We start from the raw sequence: 20,680 nt of genomic DNA on the forward strand, positions 1-20,680 counted from the left end.
TCCTCAGGAGTGCTGCAGCTTGTCTCGGGAACACTGCAAAGATTTTTTTCCAGAATCCAATCTAGATTACTTCTACTGGGGTTATATTTTCTTTACCCCAGACCCATAACGCATTTGAGCAACTGCTTTTTCCTACAAATATTTTTAGATCAGGTTCTACTAGTAGTCTCTCTTTCAAAAGAAATCTTTTGGATCTTCTAAGTCAGGGTGGTTCAACATGCTTGCCACTTAGAATCCCTGCCCCCACCATTCACTCCAGTCCAGATCCCAGCAAAAACACAGGCATGATTGTGACGAACTCTCCTGAGAACATAGGCCTGACCCACGCAAGAAGAGAGCCAGTTTTGCTGGCAGCCTTGCAAGAGCAAGCCCCATGCTGTTCCAGCTGACAAGCACAAAGATGCTCGGCTGAGCACCTGAGCATCTTTGAGCTTGTCAGCAGGAGTGGGCAGGAGATGCTGAGAGGAGTTTGTTTGCTCAAGTACAAGAAGCTCAATGCACCAAAGAAAACAGAGGCCAGGGGTGGAGGTCACATGAGAGAGCTTCTGGGCAGGAAAAACAGGAAAGAATGAGATGGGCCAACTCAGAGGAGTATTCATTGTGCTTGGGCCATAGTCAGAGAATGAGCTGTGTGGTCCCTAGGTTCTGTATTGAAGTCCTCATGTGGCTCTTGTGGTACAAAAAGTTGGACCTCCTTGTTCTAAGTAGTTTTTGATGCTGTTAATTATACAGCTTCACATTGGGTTTTCTGAGTCCTCGAAGGAGCTGCTTGATAGGATGACCATCGTTTGCCCTTTTCCCGGCACTCCCAAAAACCACAATCTTAGGGTTTTGAGTAGTTGATACTAAGTCTGCAATATAAGCTACAACTAGCTAACATTCTTTACAGGATGATTTGATTCATGGACCTTCATATACATCTGACTTCAACTTTACCCAAATCAAGATGCACAGCAGTTAGGATTATTTATTATTTTAAATAATTAAATACTGTCCACCATCCCCCAAAGTATACCTAAGCCCACACCCACCTCTCTATTCACCACCTCAACCTCTGTCATCCCCTTATTTTGCCTTCAATTGTTCCCAGCATCAGGGTCTTTTCCAATGAATCCTTCTTTCTCATTAGATGGCCAAAATATTTGAGCTTCAGCTTTAGTACCTGACCTTCTAAAGAGCAGTCAGGATTGATTTCCTCTAGAATTAACTAATTTGATCTCTTATTTCAGGAGTCTTCTCCAATACCGCAATTCAGAAGCAACAGTTCTTTGGCGCTCAGCCTTCCTTATGGTCCAACTCTCACAAACATACATTGCAACTGGGAAAACCATAGCCTTAACTATACGCACTTTTGTTGGCAGGGTGATGTCTCTGCTTTTTAGTATGTTTAGTATGTTGAAAGCTATTTGCCATAGCTTTCCTCCCAAGGAGCAAGTGCCTTAATTTCTTGGCTGCAGTCACTGTCTGAAATGATCTTGGAGCCCAATAAAATCTGTCACTACCTCCATTTCTTCCCCATATATTTGCCAGAAAATGATAGGGCCAGATGCCATGATCTTAGTTTTCTTAATGTTGAGTTTCAAGCCAACTTTTACACTCTCCACTTTCACCCTCATCAAGAGGCTCTTTAGTTCTTTACTTTCATCCGAATACCTGAGGTTGTTGGTATTTCTTCTGGCAATCTTAATTCCAGCTTGTGATTCATCTAGCCCAGCCTTACCTACGATGCACTCTGCATATAAGTTAGATAAGTTGACAATATATAGCCTTGCCATACTCCTTTCCCAATTTTGAACCAGGTGAAATGTTACGCACCTATAAAAACAATTAGATAAAATATATCTAGTAGATGTGGTAGCTACATTGCAGGTTGCTTTTACTCAGCCATCTCATTTCAGCTACTTTTCCTCCTCTTCATTTATGGTAAATGTGAACTACCTGAAACTGAAAGAATATGTAAAACACTAGTGAATTCTATATTACTGGACGTGAAGCACAGCCTCCCAAGTTAATTCCACAACAAGTGCTCTTGTGAAGAAGAGAGAACTAAAATTGTGGCTTGCTTGTATTTGCAAAAGAATGAAATGTTGAGATTTACAGGATAGGAAATGTCTTATTACATGCTTTCATAGCAGGACTGCAGAATCCACATTCCTAAGTGCATTTTTGTAAACTCCAAACGTTTTCTTATACATTCAACTATGGAATATGTGATGTTACTATTGGACATGAGGTTTTAAATAAGAGTCATGCTCCTGCTTCTCTGACATGCTTTAACCATTTTGTGTACTGCCATTTCTATATTCAGGATAAGCTGATGTTATCACAGATTAACACCCAAATGACAGTCATGTTCTCGACCAGCAGCAGAAGGTCCCTCACTTGTAGCAGTGCTATTTTAAAAAAAATCACATATGCCAGTCACTTTGAAAAATAATTTATTATATTAGCAATGTATCTTTTTTTCCTACAAGGAAAACATGTTCAAGCTCTACCTTTCATTTAAGTATTCAAAATTCCATCTGTGTAGACAGTCACAGTCAGTCTATGAAATCATCATCTGTCCATTCATCCTAAAGTGGAGGGAGGAGGAAGACAAGAAGTTAAACAAAGGAGCAGACACAGACTATTATGATGCACAAACACAGCACTGTCTTGCCCAGTTGTTGAATATCCCATTATTTAATAGTTGCTGTATAAATAAAATCTCTCAAACTGGTTATCACAACAGGAATAAGGAAATCCCTAGAAAAAGGAAATAAATCATACCAGCTTAGGCACACTTTGTTCTGGACTCAGAAATCCAAGCTAAAAACAAGTTTTATGCCTGTCATAATTTCACTTTCCATATGACTAAGAAAAATGCAAAGGGAGCTTCAATATTGTATAAAGTAAATGGGATGAGGCCACATAATATGTATATAGTTCAATCTAAATTCAGTGCCAGACATCTTCAGCTAAAAGATCAGGAAGAAGCTCCAACTGAAAACACAACTATTTCACAGCTCTTGCTTCGAGTCCTTATAAGTAGTGCAACCAGCTGTCACAGATTTGGCTATCACAGATGAGGGCAAAAGGTGCAGCTGTATTGTTTGTCATCTTTTTAACCAACCAATTACAAACCCTTAATTAACTGGCATTCTCTAAAATAGAAGGGAGAAATGGGACTTCAGTTATCATGCTGGCTGTGACACAAATGAACCATCTAAAAAGCCGTGCGGAATGGTGTTCCTTCCTGCTCTTCTTCCTCGTTTTTGGTTTAGAAATATGTCAATTCATGTGGATTTAATTAAGATTCAATTAAGCCAATCAGTTCAACAAAGTTTTAATTGTGTGACAGATCTTAAAGTATGCAAGAGTCTACTAACCTCCTCCATTTTTGATTTCTTTGTAATGTATTCATCTTCTTCATAGCCTTTCCTTTTCTTTCTAACAAGGCCACACAAAAATGTTAGATAGCAGGTTCAGCTCCTTACATTTTTATATTAAAAGAAAGTGGAACAGAACCTAACAAAGCAACAAAGCATATGACATAAAACGACTATTTAAATACATCACCATAGGCTCCTTGAAACAATTGAAAAATAAAAGTAATTTGTACCAAAAGTTTTATGGTAATTTAGAAGGGCAAATGATTTTTTTTTTTTTTTTGCATATGCTTTTGTGGACTGAGGACTACTTCATGAGAAGCATTGATTGTTATCCTCTGTTAGCATATATCCACCTATGGATAGGGGAGAGCCTCTGATAAAACTGAAATACAACACACAATTACAGATTAAATATCAAATATATACAAAATTAAGTGTATTGCATGTATTTAACCTTTAATGTAATTACTAAAACTTTCTATTTGAGGGAGTTGCATTTAATTTCTATCTGAGCTAGTAATTACATTTCTTCCCTCTATACTCCTGTGTACATGAACACCTGCAAAAGATAGCACTTCACAAATCTGATAAAGTGGACTCCAAGTCACAAATGCTTCTGCACAATAAATGTGTTAATGTTCTTAGGGCTGCTTCAGACCCAGCAGAAAAGTGATGCATAAGAAAGCTAATCTTAAACCCAGGCATATTATTCTGCTTGTGAAAGGCTGTACACATACTTCTTCTCAGGTCCAGATGTCCCACTGGAATGTTTATGCTATATCTCATTATCTTTCTTATTCACCGCTACTCCTCCTCCTGTAATGCAACCTTCCCAGATACGCTGCAAGAAGTAATCTACTAGCTTAGTCAAGATTTCAGAGAACAGCATCACTGAAGTTTTCCCTTCACATGCAGTTCTTTCCATGCAAGCCAGTACTTGTCCAAAAGTAAAATAATGACCAGAACCAAGAACAGGTCCTGATCTGAAGCCTCTGATAGACAGACCAAGAGACTGTATTGTAAGGTTTTGCACTACATTTTTCTAAGAGTCTATCTGGAAGTCAAAATTATAAACCTCAGAGGAATCTAGTGTTAATCATGCAAGCTACTTTGTACGTAATTTCAACCTAACACAAACTTAACACACAGCTTTAAATTGCTACTTACACATTAGTATTAAGAGCAAGTTCTGGGCTGTGACATTTTTCTAACTTCTGTTTTAGCACAGCAACCTCTTCTGGATGTGGTAGTTCATATTTTTTAACCAGATTTTTCATGCCTATAAAGGAACAATGAAAGCCTTCTCAAAATATTGTAGCCCGGACCCTTGTGAGACATATCAAATACCAGAGATAGACTATATCTCTGAGCATGCTAGAAATACAAGTATACAAGTATCGTGGTCCCATCCTTGTGTTCAAGATTAGATATGGAGCTGTGCACTCCAAGCCATTTCATGGAACCCAACCTGTTTTGTTTCCACAGACCTGGGCAAAAGGGAAGCTTCCAGGTTTTCTAGTGCAACAACAGAGAGTCCTTATACTGGACTAAGTGGGATCTAACCTGAAGAAGTTATACTATGTTTGTCCGACTGTAGCCCTCTCTGCACAAAACTACTCATGCAGAGATGAGAATGCTTCCCTTTCTGTGTGCTGCCCCTTTCAGCAGGGTGCTGTTCCTTGATGCACATCAGTGAGGTTAAAGAAATGCTACTCTTGACTGAACCAAAAAAGGAAAAAGAAAAAACGCTTCCCCTAGCAGGTTGCTGATGCCACTTGTAATAAGTAAGACATATTTCAGTGACTGTCCTCATATAGTTTCATCTGACAAAAGCCTACATAGTCCACTTCTCAAAAGAGCCAGAATGTTCTGTGGATAGTGCTTTTTTATCAAAAGCAAGTCCTCTTGTCAGAGCAAACAAGAGACAATTGAGAAGTGTTCAAACTTCTTTTAAATAGTTTCACAGACAAAGTCTTGGCTTAAATTTGCCATAAAACACTCGTCACTCCTTTAGAGAAGCTAAGATTACATTTGTAAGACTCTTAGCTGTCATCTTATATCAGAGGATTTATTCTAAGTAATGTCAAGACAGTGTAAATGTGAAGTGAAGAACTATACTGAACTAGATGTTCACATTATTATTTTTTTTATTTCCTTCAGGCTAATGGATAATGCAGAGTTAGCACTACCATCCCAGGGAAATTGTCAGAGACAAGACACATTTTGCATATCAAGTCTTCAAAATATAAATCAACTGAAGGCTTTACTGTCTTTGATGCAAGCATAAAAGCAGTATCAAGGACAGTCTTGTAAGCACCCATCTAGAAAAAAGGGAGTTCAATTAGTTTGACATTTTTGTGGGTTCCGCAGATTGGAGGCTAGGGAGAATCATAGAATAGCAGAGTTGGAAGGGGCCAAGAAGGCCATCAGGTCCAACAGTCTGCTCATTGCAGGGCTCCAAATTATACCAACTCTCTCAGATGGCTGTGCAGTGGCTTCCTGAACACCTCCAGTGTGGAAAGCCCACAACCTCCCTAGGTTATTGGTCACATTGTCTTGCTGCTTTAACAGTCAGGAAGTTCTTCCTGATGTTCAGCTGAAACCTGACTTCTTGTAACATGAGCCTGTTACTCCGCATCCTGCACTCTAGGATGATTGCAAAGAGATCCTGGCCTCCTCCTTTCTGACCACCTTTCCAATATTTAAAGAGTGCTATCATATCGTCCCCCAGTCTTCTCAAGGCTAAACATACCCAGCTCCTTTACTCTCTCCTCATAGGGCTTTCTTTCCAGACCCTGGATCGTCCTTGCTGCCCTCCTCTGCATCCTTTCCAGCTTGTTTGCATCTTTTCTACACTGTGGTGCCCAGAACTGGACAAAGTACTGCAGATGAGGCCTAACCAATGCTGAGTAAAGGGGAACTAGAACTTCACACATTTTGGAAGTGATACTTCCATTGATACATTCTAAAATAGCAGTTGACCTTTTTACAGCCACATCATGTTGTTGACTCGTATCCAGCTTGTATTCCACAACACTTCCAAGATTCTTCTCATTTGCAGTATTGTTGAGCCAAGTATTCCTCATCTTGCAATCATGCATCTGGTTTCTTTTTCCTATGTGTAGAACTTGGCATTTGTCCCTGTTAACGTTTATTCTGTTGTTTTCAGCCCTGCACTCCAACCTATTAAAGTTCGCTCTGAATTTTGTTTCTGTCTTCCAGGGTACTAGCTATCCCACCCCATGTTATGTCACCTGCAAATCTGATAAGTGTTTCCTGCACTCCTTCATCCAAATGAACACTGGCTACAGGATACTGAACCCTGCAGTACCCCACCTGTTACCTCTCCCCAGTTTGAGAAGGTGCCACTGAAGAGCATTCTTTGAGTATAATTCTGTAGCCAACTGTGGATTCACCTGATGGTGATTCCATCTAGTCTACTTTTAGTGAGTTTGCTAATCAGGATTATCATCAAGCACTTTGTCAAAAGCTTTGCCTAAGTCAGGATATATTATGTCCACCGCATTCCCACAGTCCACTAGGAATGTTATCCATTCAAAAAGCAAAATCAGATTAGTCCGGTGTGATTTGTTCTTGGCAATTCCATGTTGGCTAGAGGTTGTTTTACTGATGCTCTACATTTGATACTAATTTTGATTGCCAATTCTGGACTGTATATTTTTAAACCACTGAATGGAAAAATGCCCTCAAATATAAATTTTCCTGCAATACAGAATTTTTAAAGCAGACAATCCTTGGTTTCAGTCACTAAAAATTATTTCCTCCACAGGCCTTTTGAATTTTATGCTTGTTCTTTGCTTGTGGCTGTCACTGGACAGGATTATCTGGGAACCAGTACATAGGTCATCCTTAGTGGCAAGAAATGAACTTGTTAGTTCTCACCAATCATTTCTATAATTTCCATTAAGTGGAAGTTCTAGAAATACACTTAGAGGCTAAAATATCTTTGTAAAACAACATTTTTTTCAGGTTTAGAGCCTGAGTCCAACTGGGATATTACTGCACTAAAAATGAAATTTATGCAAGTTCAGACAGAAAAAAAGGGCCTACAACTCCCAGCATTCCCCAGCCAGCATACCCCACCCCTTTTTTCTATCATTTTCTAAGACATCTTTCTCTTGGCCTATCTCTTTATGAACCTATATGAAACAGTAGGGGAGATAAATGACACCCACTAGGGATTCTTTTATCATAAGCTGGGTACAGGTTGTTTTCAACATGCATCCTAGTGAGCTTTAGAAACATCAAAAAATAAAGCCTCCGCAATCTTTCAAATGGTGATCAAGTATTTTACGAAGTCTGTTTCCTTTTGTTGTAGGTGGCCCACTTAATAAAAAATCTGTACATACTGCCTCATTCTCAGCATTTTTACTTACATTTCATCCCGTCCAGTAACTGAGACAGGGAAGCTTTGTTCTCTTTCAGCATTAGGTTTTCTGACAAGTAACTGTCAAAAGATTGCAAATATTAGATCCAAATACCACAGTCTGGATGTAAAGAAAAGTGAACAGCAGCTATGAAGATCATGTAAATTAACATCCATTCCATTCAAATGAATTAAATTTAGCTAATGTTTCATATTAGGTGTTGGAAAGGGTTTTTCAATAAAGTTTTTAAAAACCTAAACACATATCCATACATTATAAAAAGTACAAATACAAGACAAAAGCCAATGTCAAAAATGTTGAAATAATTATGCTTAGAACGCTCTTCAGCAATAGTTTCATTTCCAAACACTGCTACCCTACCACTCAATGAATCAAACATAACCTTCCTAAAGCAAAACACTGGTGTTATGACATGAAGCAATAGTCTAGAAACATTCACTTATTTGATAATGTAAGATAGATGGTTTACAAAGCTGCAAAGGTAATCATTTTACAGGCAATGCGTGACATATGACAAGATGAAGGAACAACAGAGTTAGTACGTTCAAAAACCCTACATGTAGTTATTCAGGCAGTCAAATGAGGGAATGCAATATGCAAATATTCTTCTTGGCCACCCATGCAACCTAGCAGTGTGAATTATTTTTCAAGAACAGTACATGCAAGCAGCTCATAATCCATGTTGTTGTGGCCATGTCTTATTAGGACAATAGATACAGCCTTCCATGGCTGTTTAAAAATAACTAGAATCTTGTACAGATTCAGCACAACTATACATTAAAGCTCTAACTTTCATGTTCAGGATAGTATTTACCTTTCCAGATTAATTCCTGCCCTGGAGGCACTGGATAAGATGGCAGTGAGAGCTAGCTGAGAAGGTGTATAGAGAAGGCAAGCATCTGTCAAAGCTACTCGATTAAGAAAGTCATCAGCTGTCTTCCTCAAAGTCTCGGGATTCTCAAGTAATGGATAACGAGTCTAGAAAATTAGCATCCAAATGTTAATGCATTAACACTATTATGTTCTCTTCTACTATTCAGAACAGGCTTCAGTTGAATATTATTTTTGCTTCAGAAAGGCAAGCCAAGACACTAACAGGCCCTCTTGTTTTCAGGCAGAAGGATTCAACTAAATCAAAAAGGATTTGTCTGCAATTGCCCTTCTAACACACAAACATAATCTAGAATGTACAGTACCAAGGTCTTAATAAATCAATATGGCAGCTGCCAAACTACCTGCCTAGTATGAATGCTCCAAAGTCATTGCAGGTGGGATCCTTAAAAGCCCTGCTGAGATCTTGTTGACAAAGCAGGGGTGGGGTAAGGGAAGTTGTCCCTTCCATCTGAGATTCCAAAGTATTGGGAGGAGTGGCATTAAATTTCCTCTGTGCTGGGCCTTTTTTGAAGAACAAGGAGGATCCAAGGTCACCTCTAATTCAGCTGTGCCATATTCCTCAATCCACTCTCCTTTGACTTCTAATGTCAGAGCTCTAGATTGCATTACTTTTTACAGGGACTGTGCGTGGCAGGGATGAGGGAGGGGAATCTGAGGCCAGAACTCTCATTCTGACCTCAGGCAGATTGTGTATGGCCTGTGCCCCTGAACATTCTCTCAGAAGCCTCAGGATGGTCACCTAAGTCTGGCAAAATACAGTCTACTATCGCATTCTTAAAAATAAGGTTACAGCACAGACAAAAATGTGCAACACAATTCTTGATATGTGCCTGCCAGTATCTGCACCCAAATTTGTATCATACATGATGCCAGCAAAGGAAATGGGAGGTAGTGCCCTCCCTGACAGGGCCATGCCCCTGACATAGCATCATCGATCCCATTGGGAACACAGCAATCTCTGGCTGAGAACATCACAGTCAGCTTGAAGGTAACAGGGAAGGACTGCAGCAGAAAGCTACAATATTTAGCTTTTTTTCTATATCATTCATAACCCTGCTTCGTTCATGGTCTGCCTCAGCAGGGATGGTGTTAGAGACATGCCTTCATGAAACATGACTGCATGGGTAGTACCTCTGGTAATAAAACAAGCAAGCTACTTTACAAAAAGGAAACACACATTTCTTCCTTGGCTAATAGATGCACTAATTCAAAGATTGTCATTGTGGTTTTCAAATGTATATGTACCATTTGGTAACTTTTCATGTATATTAGAAACTAACTGGAGAATAAGATTTCAAAAGATTTACAAAATGAGGCAAAATATGGTTGTACTAAACTGATAGCAAAAGCTAGACTACCATTTTAGGTCTTGAATACCATAACATGACTATTTGATCCAATTATACTTTAGCTCAGAAAATTTAACTTAACAGCTCCAGTGTCAAGATAAATGTTCTCTATATCATTCATGGCTCACCACTTTACAATAGTTCTTGTACCAAGACACATTTCTTAAGCAAAAAACTATATTACCTTCAAATCAATCAAGAAGCCTTCAAATGGTCGGTAAGGGTTATGCACTATAAGATGGAAGTTCAATTGCTGAATAAGTAACAATTCATATTCCAAGATCTGCTCCAGAGCCTTTTCCTGTCCTACTGGGCTTTCACGAAGGTTACCAACAAACTGTGCACTAGACACATTGAACTCATCTACTTTACATGCCAAGAATGCACACGTTAACCTTAAAAACAAACAGAAAACACATTTGGTTCCAATCCAGTAAGAGTGTGTGCATGTGCATAAGACAGAGAATGTGCATTTTGAAAGTATATGTAGAACATTCTAACCTAAATACAAAATTGAAACAAGAGAAAATTTTCCCCTCTAAACAGAAAACCAATCCTGAATCTTTAGTGTCCAACAGAAAACTTGCAAATTATCAGCAAACATTTAAACTAAGACCAAACAGTATCAGTTACTCACATAATTATGCGAGGATGATACTCCATCACTGAGTTATTGAGATAAAAACGTTTGAAGTACATACAGGCTGTTCCCTAAAAGGAAACTTAAGTTAGAAAGTTGCTTCACGTGATTATGTATTATATATGACAGCACTGAATAGCATTAAGTTAAATTCAGGATACATTGATCAGTTAGGTGAAAACCTAAATAATGTGCAGATCAATCCTATGCATGTTTATTCAAAAGACAGTCTGAGGTCAGTAGGCTCAAAAACAGAAGTTCTCCAGAGCTGATGGCATGGAATTCCAAGTTGTACCCACCACTGGAACCAGGAATAGCTGAGGTCCCCATTGGTGGAGAACAACAGGATGGCAAGAATTAGTTTTCCTGACCCCTGCTACCATCTCCAATGGCCACTAACTGGATTTCAGCTGCAAAAACTTTATTAGTTGTCCCTGTAATGTTACAAATTAGAAGGCTGAATTAGCTCAGGTATGGCTAAACATATGTCTTCCAGCCATGCATATTTTGCCACAATATCTTCTGATACCATTCTGAAGATTACTACCAAAATCTATGATGGAGGAAAGCAGCCACCAGTAGTAGGAGGTTTAGTCCAGGGCCCCCTACCTCCCAGCTCTGATACCTATATCTACCATTTCTGTTTACATGCTGCTGAGACAATCCAAGGGTGATTCTCAGCTGGCAAGGACTTGATTTAGGAATACTTGCTGCCATGAGCTTGAAGGAACTATTCATATATTCTGGTGTTTTGCCGCTTGCCTGTGATTTGGCCTATCCTTGAGAAGTGCAAAAAAAGTCCTCTACTTAGCTACCTCCCACTGAATTTGTACAGGGAGTGAAATTCTTCCTCCCAGATTTCAGCCACGTGACTGCAATGTTTCCATGTTTCTCACTAGCCCTGGTCAGAGCTGCATAGTTCTTCCGTACAAAATGTTGACAAAGGAGGCAGAGGTACTAGTACTGCACTTGCTTAAAAGCCTTTCTACATCACTATAAATATATTCATAATCAATAACTAGTGATAAACTTAAATCAAAGACTTTATATCCAGAAAACCACAATAAAAACAATCCAGTTAGACTCTATAATGCAAGTCAGGAAAGACAGCACTAAGTTTAAGAAGCATGGTTAATGAGCAATGTGAATGAAGATATTACAGAAAAGAAAAGAAGGTTTCCATCAGAAAATGGAAGTTTTCTCAAAATGAGGAGAATGAAGAGGAACACAAGCTGCACAAAAGAAAAGAAAGCAGAAAATAAGCAAAAATGAACAGACAAAAAATCCCAAGATTTTAGGGAGCATAGCAGCAGCAGCATTATGACTACCAATACAACAGTCTTTAAATACAAGAGGAAAACAAGATGCAGAATTGAGAGACAAGGGGAAAGTCTGCTAGAATAGACTAAGAAGATTAGAGAGAAGCTAAATGGATTTTTTTTTTTTTTTGGCACCAATTGTCACCGCAGAAGAAATAGGGCAGACACCTGTGCCTAAACTGACATTTTCAGTACAAGAGTCTGAGGAACTGAAGCATATATTTGTGACAAGAGATGAAATTCTAGACTTTACTAACAAACTGTAAACAATTCATCAGGTTCATACAGGATGAATCTGAGAATTCTTTAAATAATTCAAATATGAACTATTTTAACAAAAATATGGAACACTCAGACGTCCAGCAGCCAATCAGTCCATCAGTCTTTTTAAAAGTTAAAGGATGATTAGCATACTGTTTCTTCTGAGTAAGTTGGTAGAAAAGGTTATTAAAGATAAAATCATCATACATATTCAAGAACAAGTCTTGTTGAATAAGAATCCTACGAAGTCCTGCCTCCCTAAGTTTTTCAAGTTCTTTGAGAGTGTCAACAGGCATGAAAAGGGGGAGTCCAGTAGACAATGTTTGCCTGGACTTTCAGAACACTTTTGATAAAGTCTTTGATCAAAAGTCTTCTGAGCAATTCCTTGAGATAAAAGACTCCTTGAGATAAAAGGTAAGATCCTCTTATGGATTGGCAACTGGTAAAAGAACAGAATAAATGGCCAGATCTCACAACACACCCCGCACCTCACCCTCAGAAACCTTACTGAGCCAGTGTTTTTAAACTTTTTCATAAAGAATTTCAAGTTAGAGCCAAGCAGTGAGAGGGACAAGTTTGCTGACAACATGACACAAAATCATTTAGGTGGCTTTAAAGAAAAACTGACTGAGAAAAGTTCCAGAAGAATCTCTTCAAACTGCAGGAATGAGCATTAAAACAGTAAACACAGGTGAGTGCAAACCAATCCTAACCAATGACTAATACAATGTCACCCAAGACTGCAGCTGCTGTGGAAAAGGTGTTTTTCATAAAATTTCATATTGGAAATGATTAGAAAAGGAATCATAAGTAAATCACATCAGTCCCACTATACCTATGGTGTAAATTACACTTGGAAAACTGCATACAGGCCTGGTCACCAAACCTCAAGCAGGATACTGTAAAGGGAGAGGGAGAAGTACACCTGGGTGTAAGATCAGACAATGGCTTATGTACCAAATCAGAGAAAGCAGCTCTAACAGTGCCCAATAATAGTCTACCACAAAATGTAAGAAGAAAACTATAGAGTACAGTGGTACCTTAGCTCACAAACTTAATCCATTCCACGACTCTGATTGTGACCCAAATTGGCTGAGACCCAAGTCAAATTTCCCCATAATATTCAATGTAAAAAAGGTTAATCCATTCTGTAACTATTTTTTATCAGAAAAATTTGAGACAAAGTGACAAAGAACAAAGAAACTAACAAAGTTCTGTACAGTACAGTGGAGAACACTAACCTAGGTGGGGGGGAGGTTGTTTTGAGGGAGAGTCCCCCTCCATAAGGACATTGGGGAGATCTCTTTCAGGGGTTTCCTCTCTTCTTTGTCTCTTAGCTGCAGGGTCAATTTTGGTGAAAAATCTGTCTATAGTCACTTGTTTTTTTCTGCGCTGCATAACCCTCCGGAAATGAGAGACCATGTTATCGTTCATCAGATTCAACACTGTTCGTTACAGTTATGTTGGAGTGGTACTTCTCAAAGAAATCCTGGCACTCATTCCATTTTTTCTTAATGGATTGTATCACATCACAGCTAACCTCCTCCCTGACTTCCTCTTCCTCAGTGGAATCCTCCTTAGCAAGTGCCTTCTGCTGCTCACTCTAGAGTTCAGCAAGTTCTTCTGTCATCAGCTCCTGTGTGTCTTCCCTGCACGAACGCAACTGCGATTGTGGTCATCTCCCCACTCAGGGGTTGTGGGGGAGGAGATGGCCATGATCGTGCTGATTGTGGGGGGGCGACAGCCGAGATTGCGCCCATCTTTCCCACAGGAGCACACCTGTGATCACGCACGTCTTCCCTGCATGAATGCAACTGCAATCGTGGCCATCTCTCCACTCGGTGGGGGGGGGGGGGGGATGGCTGCGATCTTGGTTGCCACCCAATGCGGAGTTCGCAACCCAAGTCAAAATTTTCATGAAATTTTTGTTCGTGACCCGATTTGGTTGTGAGCAGAGGCACCACTGTATAAAGCATGCAGTGTTCAATGTCTATATACTAATGCCCACTGTATGGGAAACAAACAGCAAGAACTTGGTGGCATATGTGACTACGTAATGCCACTCCTCTATTACCTTCGCTGGTTATCAATTGAAGTCCAGACCTGACTTAATTTTGACATATAAAGCCCTAAACGGTTTAAGGTGTGGATATCTGAAGGAACGCTTCCTTCCATATATACACCTACCCGAACTCTGAAATCTTCCACTGAGGTCATTCTTCAGGAGTCAACTCCGAAAGAGATTATAAGAGTAGCTGCCCGGGGAACAGCCTTTTCTGTGGTAGTACCCCAACTTTGGATTCTGTTCCCCAGAGATGTGTGCCAATGAAACCTTTTTATTTACCAATAATTTTAATGGTTGAATGATTTTATTATATAATAGAATAGTTTTTACAGTATATTTTTATATACTGAAATTATGTCTCTAATGTGCTAAGCCGTCTTGAAATCCATATTGGGCATTCCATATTGGATACAGATGGAATAAAAATGTTTAAATAAATATATAAACTTGAACTCTTAATACAGGAGGCTGAATACAACCTCCTAGGTTTAACTGAAACTTGGCGGGGTGATTTCCATGACTGAAATTGAACAACTGAAGGATATAACTTGTTCAAGAAGAACAGACAGCACAGAAAGGGAAGCAGAATCACTCTTTCTTTCTTTCTTTCTTTCTTTCTTTCTTTCTTTCTTTCTTTCTTTCTTTAGGGAACTTCTATGATGCCCCATTCGCCAAAGCCTTGGGGCGGCTCACAATCATAAATAAACAACATAATATAAAACAATATAATTTAACAGTATAAATTAAGTCACCCTGGCCAAAGAATAAAATAAATAAATACTATTAACAGTTAAAATGACGTTTGAATAAAAAGGTCTTCGCCTGGTGCCAAAAAACAAATAACGACGGCACCAGGCAGGCCTCTCTGGGGAGCGCATTCCATAGATTGGGCGCCACCGCAGAGAAAGCCCTCCTCTGAGTACTTACCCTCCTAATTTCCTTCACGGAGAGTTCCCGGAGAAGGGCCTCTCCCGCTCACCTTTAACTATATGTTAAAGATGCATATATAAGCACAGAAATACATGAGGATGAATTAAGTAGCCCCAACAAAAGCAGATTAATTTCTAGACTAATTTAATTGAGCAAGGGATAAAAGGAACACAGTGGTTGTAGTCTATTATGAACCACCCAGTCAAGGAGAAGACAAGGATGAAACTCTTGAAAAGCAAACTGCCAGTGTTTCAAGGAGGCATGATGCTGTCCTTACTGGGGACTTTAATTTCCCCTCTATCTGTTGGGCCATGTTTGGCAGAATTTGTCTCCCATCCAAGGGATTCCTAACTATCACGAGTGCTCTCCTGTAATTCTTTTGAATATGGTGTCTTTATCTTTTTTAATATTTTTCTCCCTTCCTCTCAATATGTAAAGCTGCCACCAGCAATTTAATTCCAATCTTATTAACTTTTCTTACAATATTATGCACAAGCTATAAGGCTCCTTGATTGGACTATTTGGTCCTGACGATGAGACACTGATATTCAAACAACCTATGACTCTGGGTTAACGTAAACAAAATGAAACCAATATGCTTCTTTTACAAATAAAGTTTTAAGATGTCCTGTGCCTTATTTCCTTAGTAAATAAAGCAATGTAAATAACTTCTGACTGAGGATTTATTTATTTATTGCTTTTATATCCTGTCCAACTACTAGCGTCTTGGGATGGTTTTATATTAAAAGAAACACAAATAAAATGGAGCACAACATCCAATACTTCAGTACAATTAAACCCACCTTAAAACATATTCAACATTAAAATAATGGGAAAATAAAAAGGTTTTCACCTGGCACTGAAAAGAATAAAGTGCTAGCACCAAGCAATCTTCTCTGGAGAGCATATTCCATAATCAGGGTGCCACCACAGAGAAAGCCCTTCTCCGGGTAGCCACCCTCCTAATCTCCTTCAAGGAGGGCTTTCGGAGAAGGAAACATAAGGAAAGAGGTGCTCCTTCAGGTATCCAGGACCCAAGCCGTTTAGGGCTTTATAGGTTACCACCAGCACCTTAAATTGGGCTTGGACTTCCAATTTGCAGGCTGTAAATGGTAGAGGACTGACATTATATACGAATACCTGCCAGTTCCCATTAACATACTGGCAGCTCTATTCTGAACCAACTGAAGTATCCAGACTGTCTTCAAGGGCAGCTCCACGTAAAGGATGATACAACAAGAGGTATTGCACTCTTTCCCTTCACAAACCCTCCTCACTCTCAAATCCTCCTTTCTCTTCTGAATGTAGTTTGACCAGACTTTATTTCATTTTCCTCAGTTTAATCCTTTTCATCAAGCACTCAGGTTTCTGGCAGCTTTTATCTCACACTCCCTTGTAATACTTGACAATATTAGGTTTTGACACCCCCTAGTTACTAATATGTCCTCCTCCTACCTCCTTCCCTTTCTTTTTAAATCTTAAATACTTTTCACAAGGGATTCTAATGTGAAGGCTGCCTCTTCAGATTCTGCAGACAGCTGACTGACCATAACTGTTAACTGTTGACAGACATCTAGTACATATTCACTCTCTCCTCACATACTTCCAAGCTCTGTCCATACACTCTCAGTCACAATCAATCACCTCACTCAATCATCCCCCTCTTTACTCTCCTTGCTATTCTGAAACTTACCAACATATAAAGGAAGACATTTATAACACTTTAACTCATTTCACTAACGTGCATTGTTGATATCTTCTCCCAACAGAAAGTGAAAGAAGGAACAATAGAAATGGCTATCCTTGACTTGATATTAAGCGACAAGAAAGACCTAGTGGACAAAGGGGCAGCTGTGGGAACTCTGAGGGAAAGTACATCATACTTGAATTCTTGATTCTAAAGGAAACAAAAGCCAAATGTAGCCAAACATCTACTCTGGATTGCAAGAATGCCAATTTAATAAACTCGGAACAATGATAAGTAAATTCTCATGGCAAGTGACTCTAATGAGAAAAGGAGTCCAAGATGGGTGGGATTTGTTAAAAACAGAAATTCTAAAGGCACAATTGCAATCAATTCCAACAAGGAAAAAGAGTAGCACAGTGGAAGAAGCCCATGTGGCTTCACACACACACACAAATGCTTAGAGATTATCTGAAAGCCAAAGGGGGGGTGGGGGGGGGGGCTTTGTACAGGAAGTGGAAGGAAGGTCGGACTACAAAGGAAGGACACAGGCTGGAAGCATGGGAAGGCTCAAAGGCTAAAGCTAGGAATGAATTGAGGCTAGCAAGGGATGCTATAAGCAACAAAAAACCTTCTTCCAATATGTCCAAAGTAATAAACAGAATAAAGAAATGGGGCTTCAACCAATCAATACAGATGGCAAAATGGTAACAGATGACTAAGAAAAGGCAGAAGTGCTCAATTCCTACCATGGCAACTTTTCAAACTGAGGGGAGGTAACAAGTGGGTGGAATGCTCAAGTTACAGGAAGCCAGATTCTGACTAGCTACTAGGAAAAATGTCCTGATTGTGAGAGCAGTACCAAGTACCTAGGAAGGTTGTGGGCTCTCCTACACAAGAGGCATTCAAGATGCAACTGAGGGAGAAGGTTAACTCAATGGCCTTCTGGCCCCTTCCAACTCTACCGCAGAGCAAAGACTTACTCATGGCTACTAGCGATAACGATTCTATGCTGCCTTCAGCCTGAAAGGCACATGCCTCTCAACACCAGTGGCTGAGGAACACGAGGCAAGAGGTGCTGTTGGTGTCGCTGAATTCTCTTTACCGAATCTAAGAGAAGCCCGTATAACGAACTCACCACGACAGATTTGGGCATGGCTGGCTTGAATACAGCGCAGAAATCCAGTAACCTTTTCTCATAGTATTTACAAATTGTCAACTCGTCGCGCGGATCAAGAAGGACCGGGTCAGTCTGTTGAACCTAGTGGACGAGCAAGAGGCATGTTAACTTCAAGGAAAAGACAGAATTCCTCGGGACGAACTTTCCTCCGTGCCCGCGGCACTCCGGCCTGAAATTTGGGCAGCCCAAGCCCTACCTTCCCATTGGCCACCACTTTGCAGCGGAACTTGCGGTTGGCGTCGGCCCGGAGCCGGCTCAGCTCCTCTTCGCCGCGAAATGTCCAGTAGCGCCTCTGCGTGCTGCTGTGATACATCCCGGAGGGCTTCGCGCGAGCCTCTACCGCCCAAGCAGCTCCCGCTCATCCAGCCCGGAAACAGCCCCGGCGACCGCCGCCCGTAAGTCCGACACCATCCGCGCTACCGCCGCCACCCTCATAATCCCGACGTGCCTTGCGCCAGGGTTTCCCGTCATGCACTGCGACCTCCACTTGTCTGCCTTCCTCGCCTAGACGGACAAAAAAAACTTTTCGTTTCAAGAGATAGAGGATAGAGCGAAATTGTAGCACAACACTTCCGGAGCAGCCTAATGCGGGGTAGAAGACAATGTTCCAAGAAGGCTTTGTTAGCTCAGAAGTACGTCGTGTTCAGTCCATTGAGCCAATTTTCAACTAAATATGATATGAAGGGCAGCTCTAAACCTTTCCGCCCCACCTTTTTTCTGGTTTGCGCCACCCACATTTGCGTTTAACTGAGGAGTAAAGTGCATCTCAAGGGTCCTACAGATATGTGCCTGCCTATATATGTGACAGTTGCTTAACTCTGGAATAGAATTCCCAAAGTTACCTGAGGGCAGAAGAGTAGCCTCACAGAGATAGACATAAAGAGTGACACGCATCTTATGGCTATTTCATAACGCTGATATAGCCCGGGTAGGAACATAGAGCAACATGCACTCGCTCTAACAACCTTTATTCCTGATCTTTCCTTTTTCTGCATTTGATACCTCACCTTGAATTTATAGCAGCGATATTGAAGCTCAGGTTGTGCAATGCAAGCTCTTTGGGCGGCGGTAGGAATACGCATTCTGACAATCGTGGTTTCAAACACACACGGCCCTAATTTAGAGTTAGCAATCGCAATCGCCAATAAATAAAATCATAGCAGTAGATAGCGCCACATAAACAGATCAATAGAAGCCTGAGGTGTGACTCTATTGCCCGCCGGCGCAAAACAGCGTTGCATCTCGGCATGGGCGCGGTGGGCGGAGCGGTAATAGTTTGCACGGGCAATTCAGAGCGGCAAGGAAGCTATTCCAGTTTTAAGTAGCCAATGACCAAGCACATGCTAGGAAATAAAGCATCGGAGGTGCCCACGCGATACGCCCCATTTGCGGGGCTGCCTTCTGGGCGAATGTGCAGACGGCTGGCCTGCAGTCTGTTCCGGGCTGTATTGGAAGAACCGTAGAATAGTAGAGTTGAAAGGGTCGTCTAAGTATCTCTAGAAGCCAATTCTGGGTAGCACGGACGGAGGATGTTTCCTCGAGAGCGCAGGTGCTCTGGCGATCCGCTCGATGGAGCAACATTCTTGTCTTCGACAAGAGTCTGAAAAGAGTTCTTTTCTGTTAGCGATTAATATTGGTGTGCAGGGTAGCGATTCAGATCCCAGCTGCTCTAATTTCCACAATGAAGGCTCATTTTCTAGGGGAGATTTCCCCACTCTGATGCTGCCTTATGGTGCCTTAGCCTGCACCTCCCAAATCCTAGTGCCCATGCTGGCTAGTAATTATGGCAATTTGCAGTCCAACTCATCTGGCTAGCACCAGGTTGAGGAAGATGTACTGGAGGCTAAAACAGGGATTGGTAGAAGATCTGGACCTACCAAATGGTATCTGGGTGATTTGCAGTAGATTGGTATAGATTTCTTTCTTCTCCCATTATGGAAGACGTGATTCTGTTGGAATCCCATTTCATGTCAGGCAGTATCTACATGCAAAGTGACCATCAGCTGTGGGCAAAGGTTCACTAAGAAGAGATGTGCAGTTTCCTCCATATGTCTACTGACCTTCCTTGCAACATCCACACAGAAACATGATTTGTCTATCAAATTCCACATATAAATAACTTGGTGCCAATTAAATGGCCGTTCCTTCTACAGAGAAAGTTGTGCTAAACACACACCAGAGAAAATAATCTATATGTGACAAACAGAAAGAGCTTAGCTTTCAAAAAATGTGAACAAATGCAGTGTTTAATTTTTATTTGTTGAAATAAACGTTTATTACCCAATGGAGACAATGGAGTGACAAATGGAGACAATTGCATTTATAGGCCATTTGGGAAATACAAAATGGTATCAGCCTTATGCAGTCATCTCTGGATGCTGTTGTGGTTATGTGCCATGAAGTCGTTTCTGCCATGTGGTGACCCTATGAATAAAAGCCCACCAAAATGTCTTCTCCATGGCAGCTGTGTTCAGCTCTTCCAAATTCATGTCTGTGACTTCTCTAATACAGTCATCCCATTTCATATTTGATCTTTTTTTCTTCTGCCTTCAACTTTCCCTAGCATAATTGTCTTTTC

At 40.5% G+C, this 20,680-nt stretch overlaps 1 protein-coding gene across 1 annotated transcript; it reads right to left on the minus strand.

The window, feature by feature from the left end:
- Window positions 1–2,421: 2,421 nt before the first annotated feature.
- CCNH (cyclin H) lies at window positions 2,422–18,550 on the minus strand. The gene is made up of 9 exons (XM_044445894.1): window positions 18,299–18,550; window positions 18,061–18,183; window positions 10,661–10,734; window positions 10,208–10,418; window positions 8,595–8,758; window positions 7,769–7,839; window positions 4,539–4,650; window positions 3,369–3,429; window positions 2,422–2,573 (listed from the first exon to the last, which is right to left on the minus strand). Exons 1-9 carry the CDS (start codon window positions 18,413–18,415, stop codon window positions 2,541–2,543), a joined length of 966 nt encoding a protein of 321 aa, XP_044301829.1. The 5' UTR covers window positions 18,416–18,550; the 3' UTR covers window positions 2,422–2,540.
- Window positions 18,551–20,680: the final 2,130 nt, after the last annotated feature.

The sequence above is a fragment of the Varanus komodoensis genome, unplaced genomic scaffold (genome assembly GCF_004798865.1).
Source record: "Varanus komodoensis strain SLA01 unplaced genomic scaffold, ASM479886v1 scaffold5, whole genome shotgun sequence".
Lineage (NCBI taxonomy): Eukaryota > Metazoa > Chordata > Lepidosauria > Squamata > Varanidae > Varanus > Varanus komodoensis.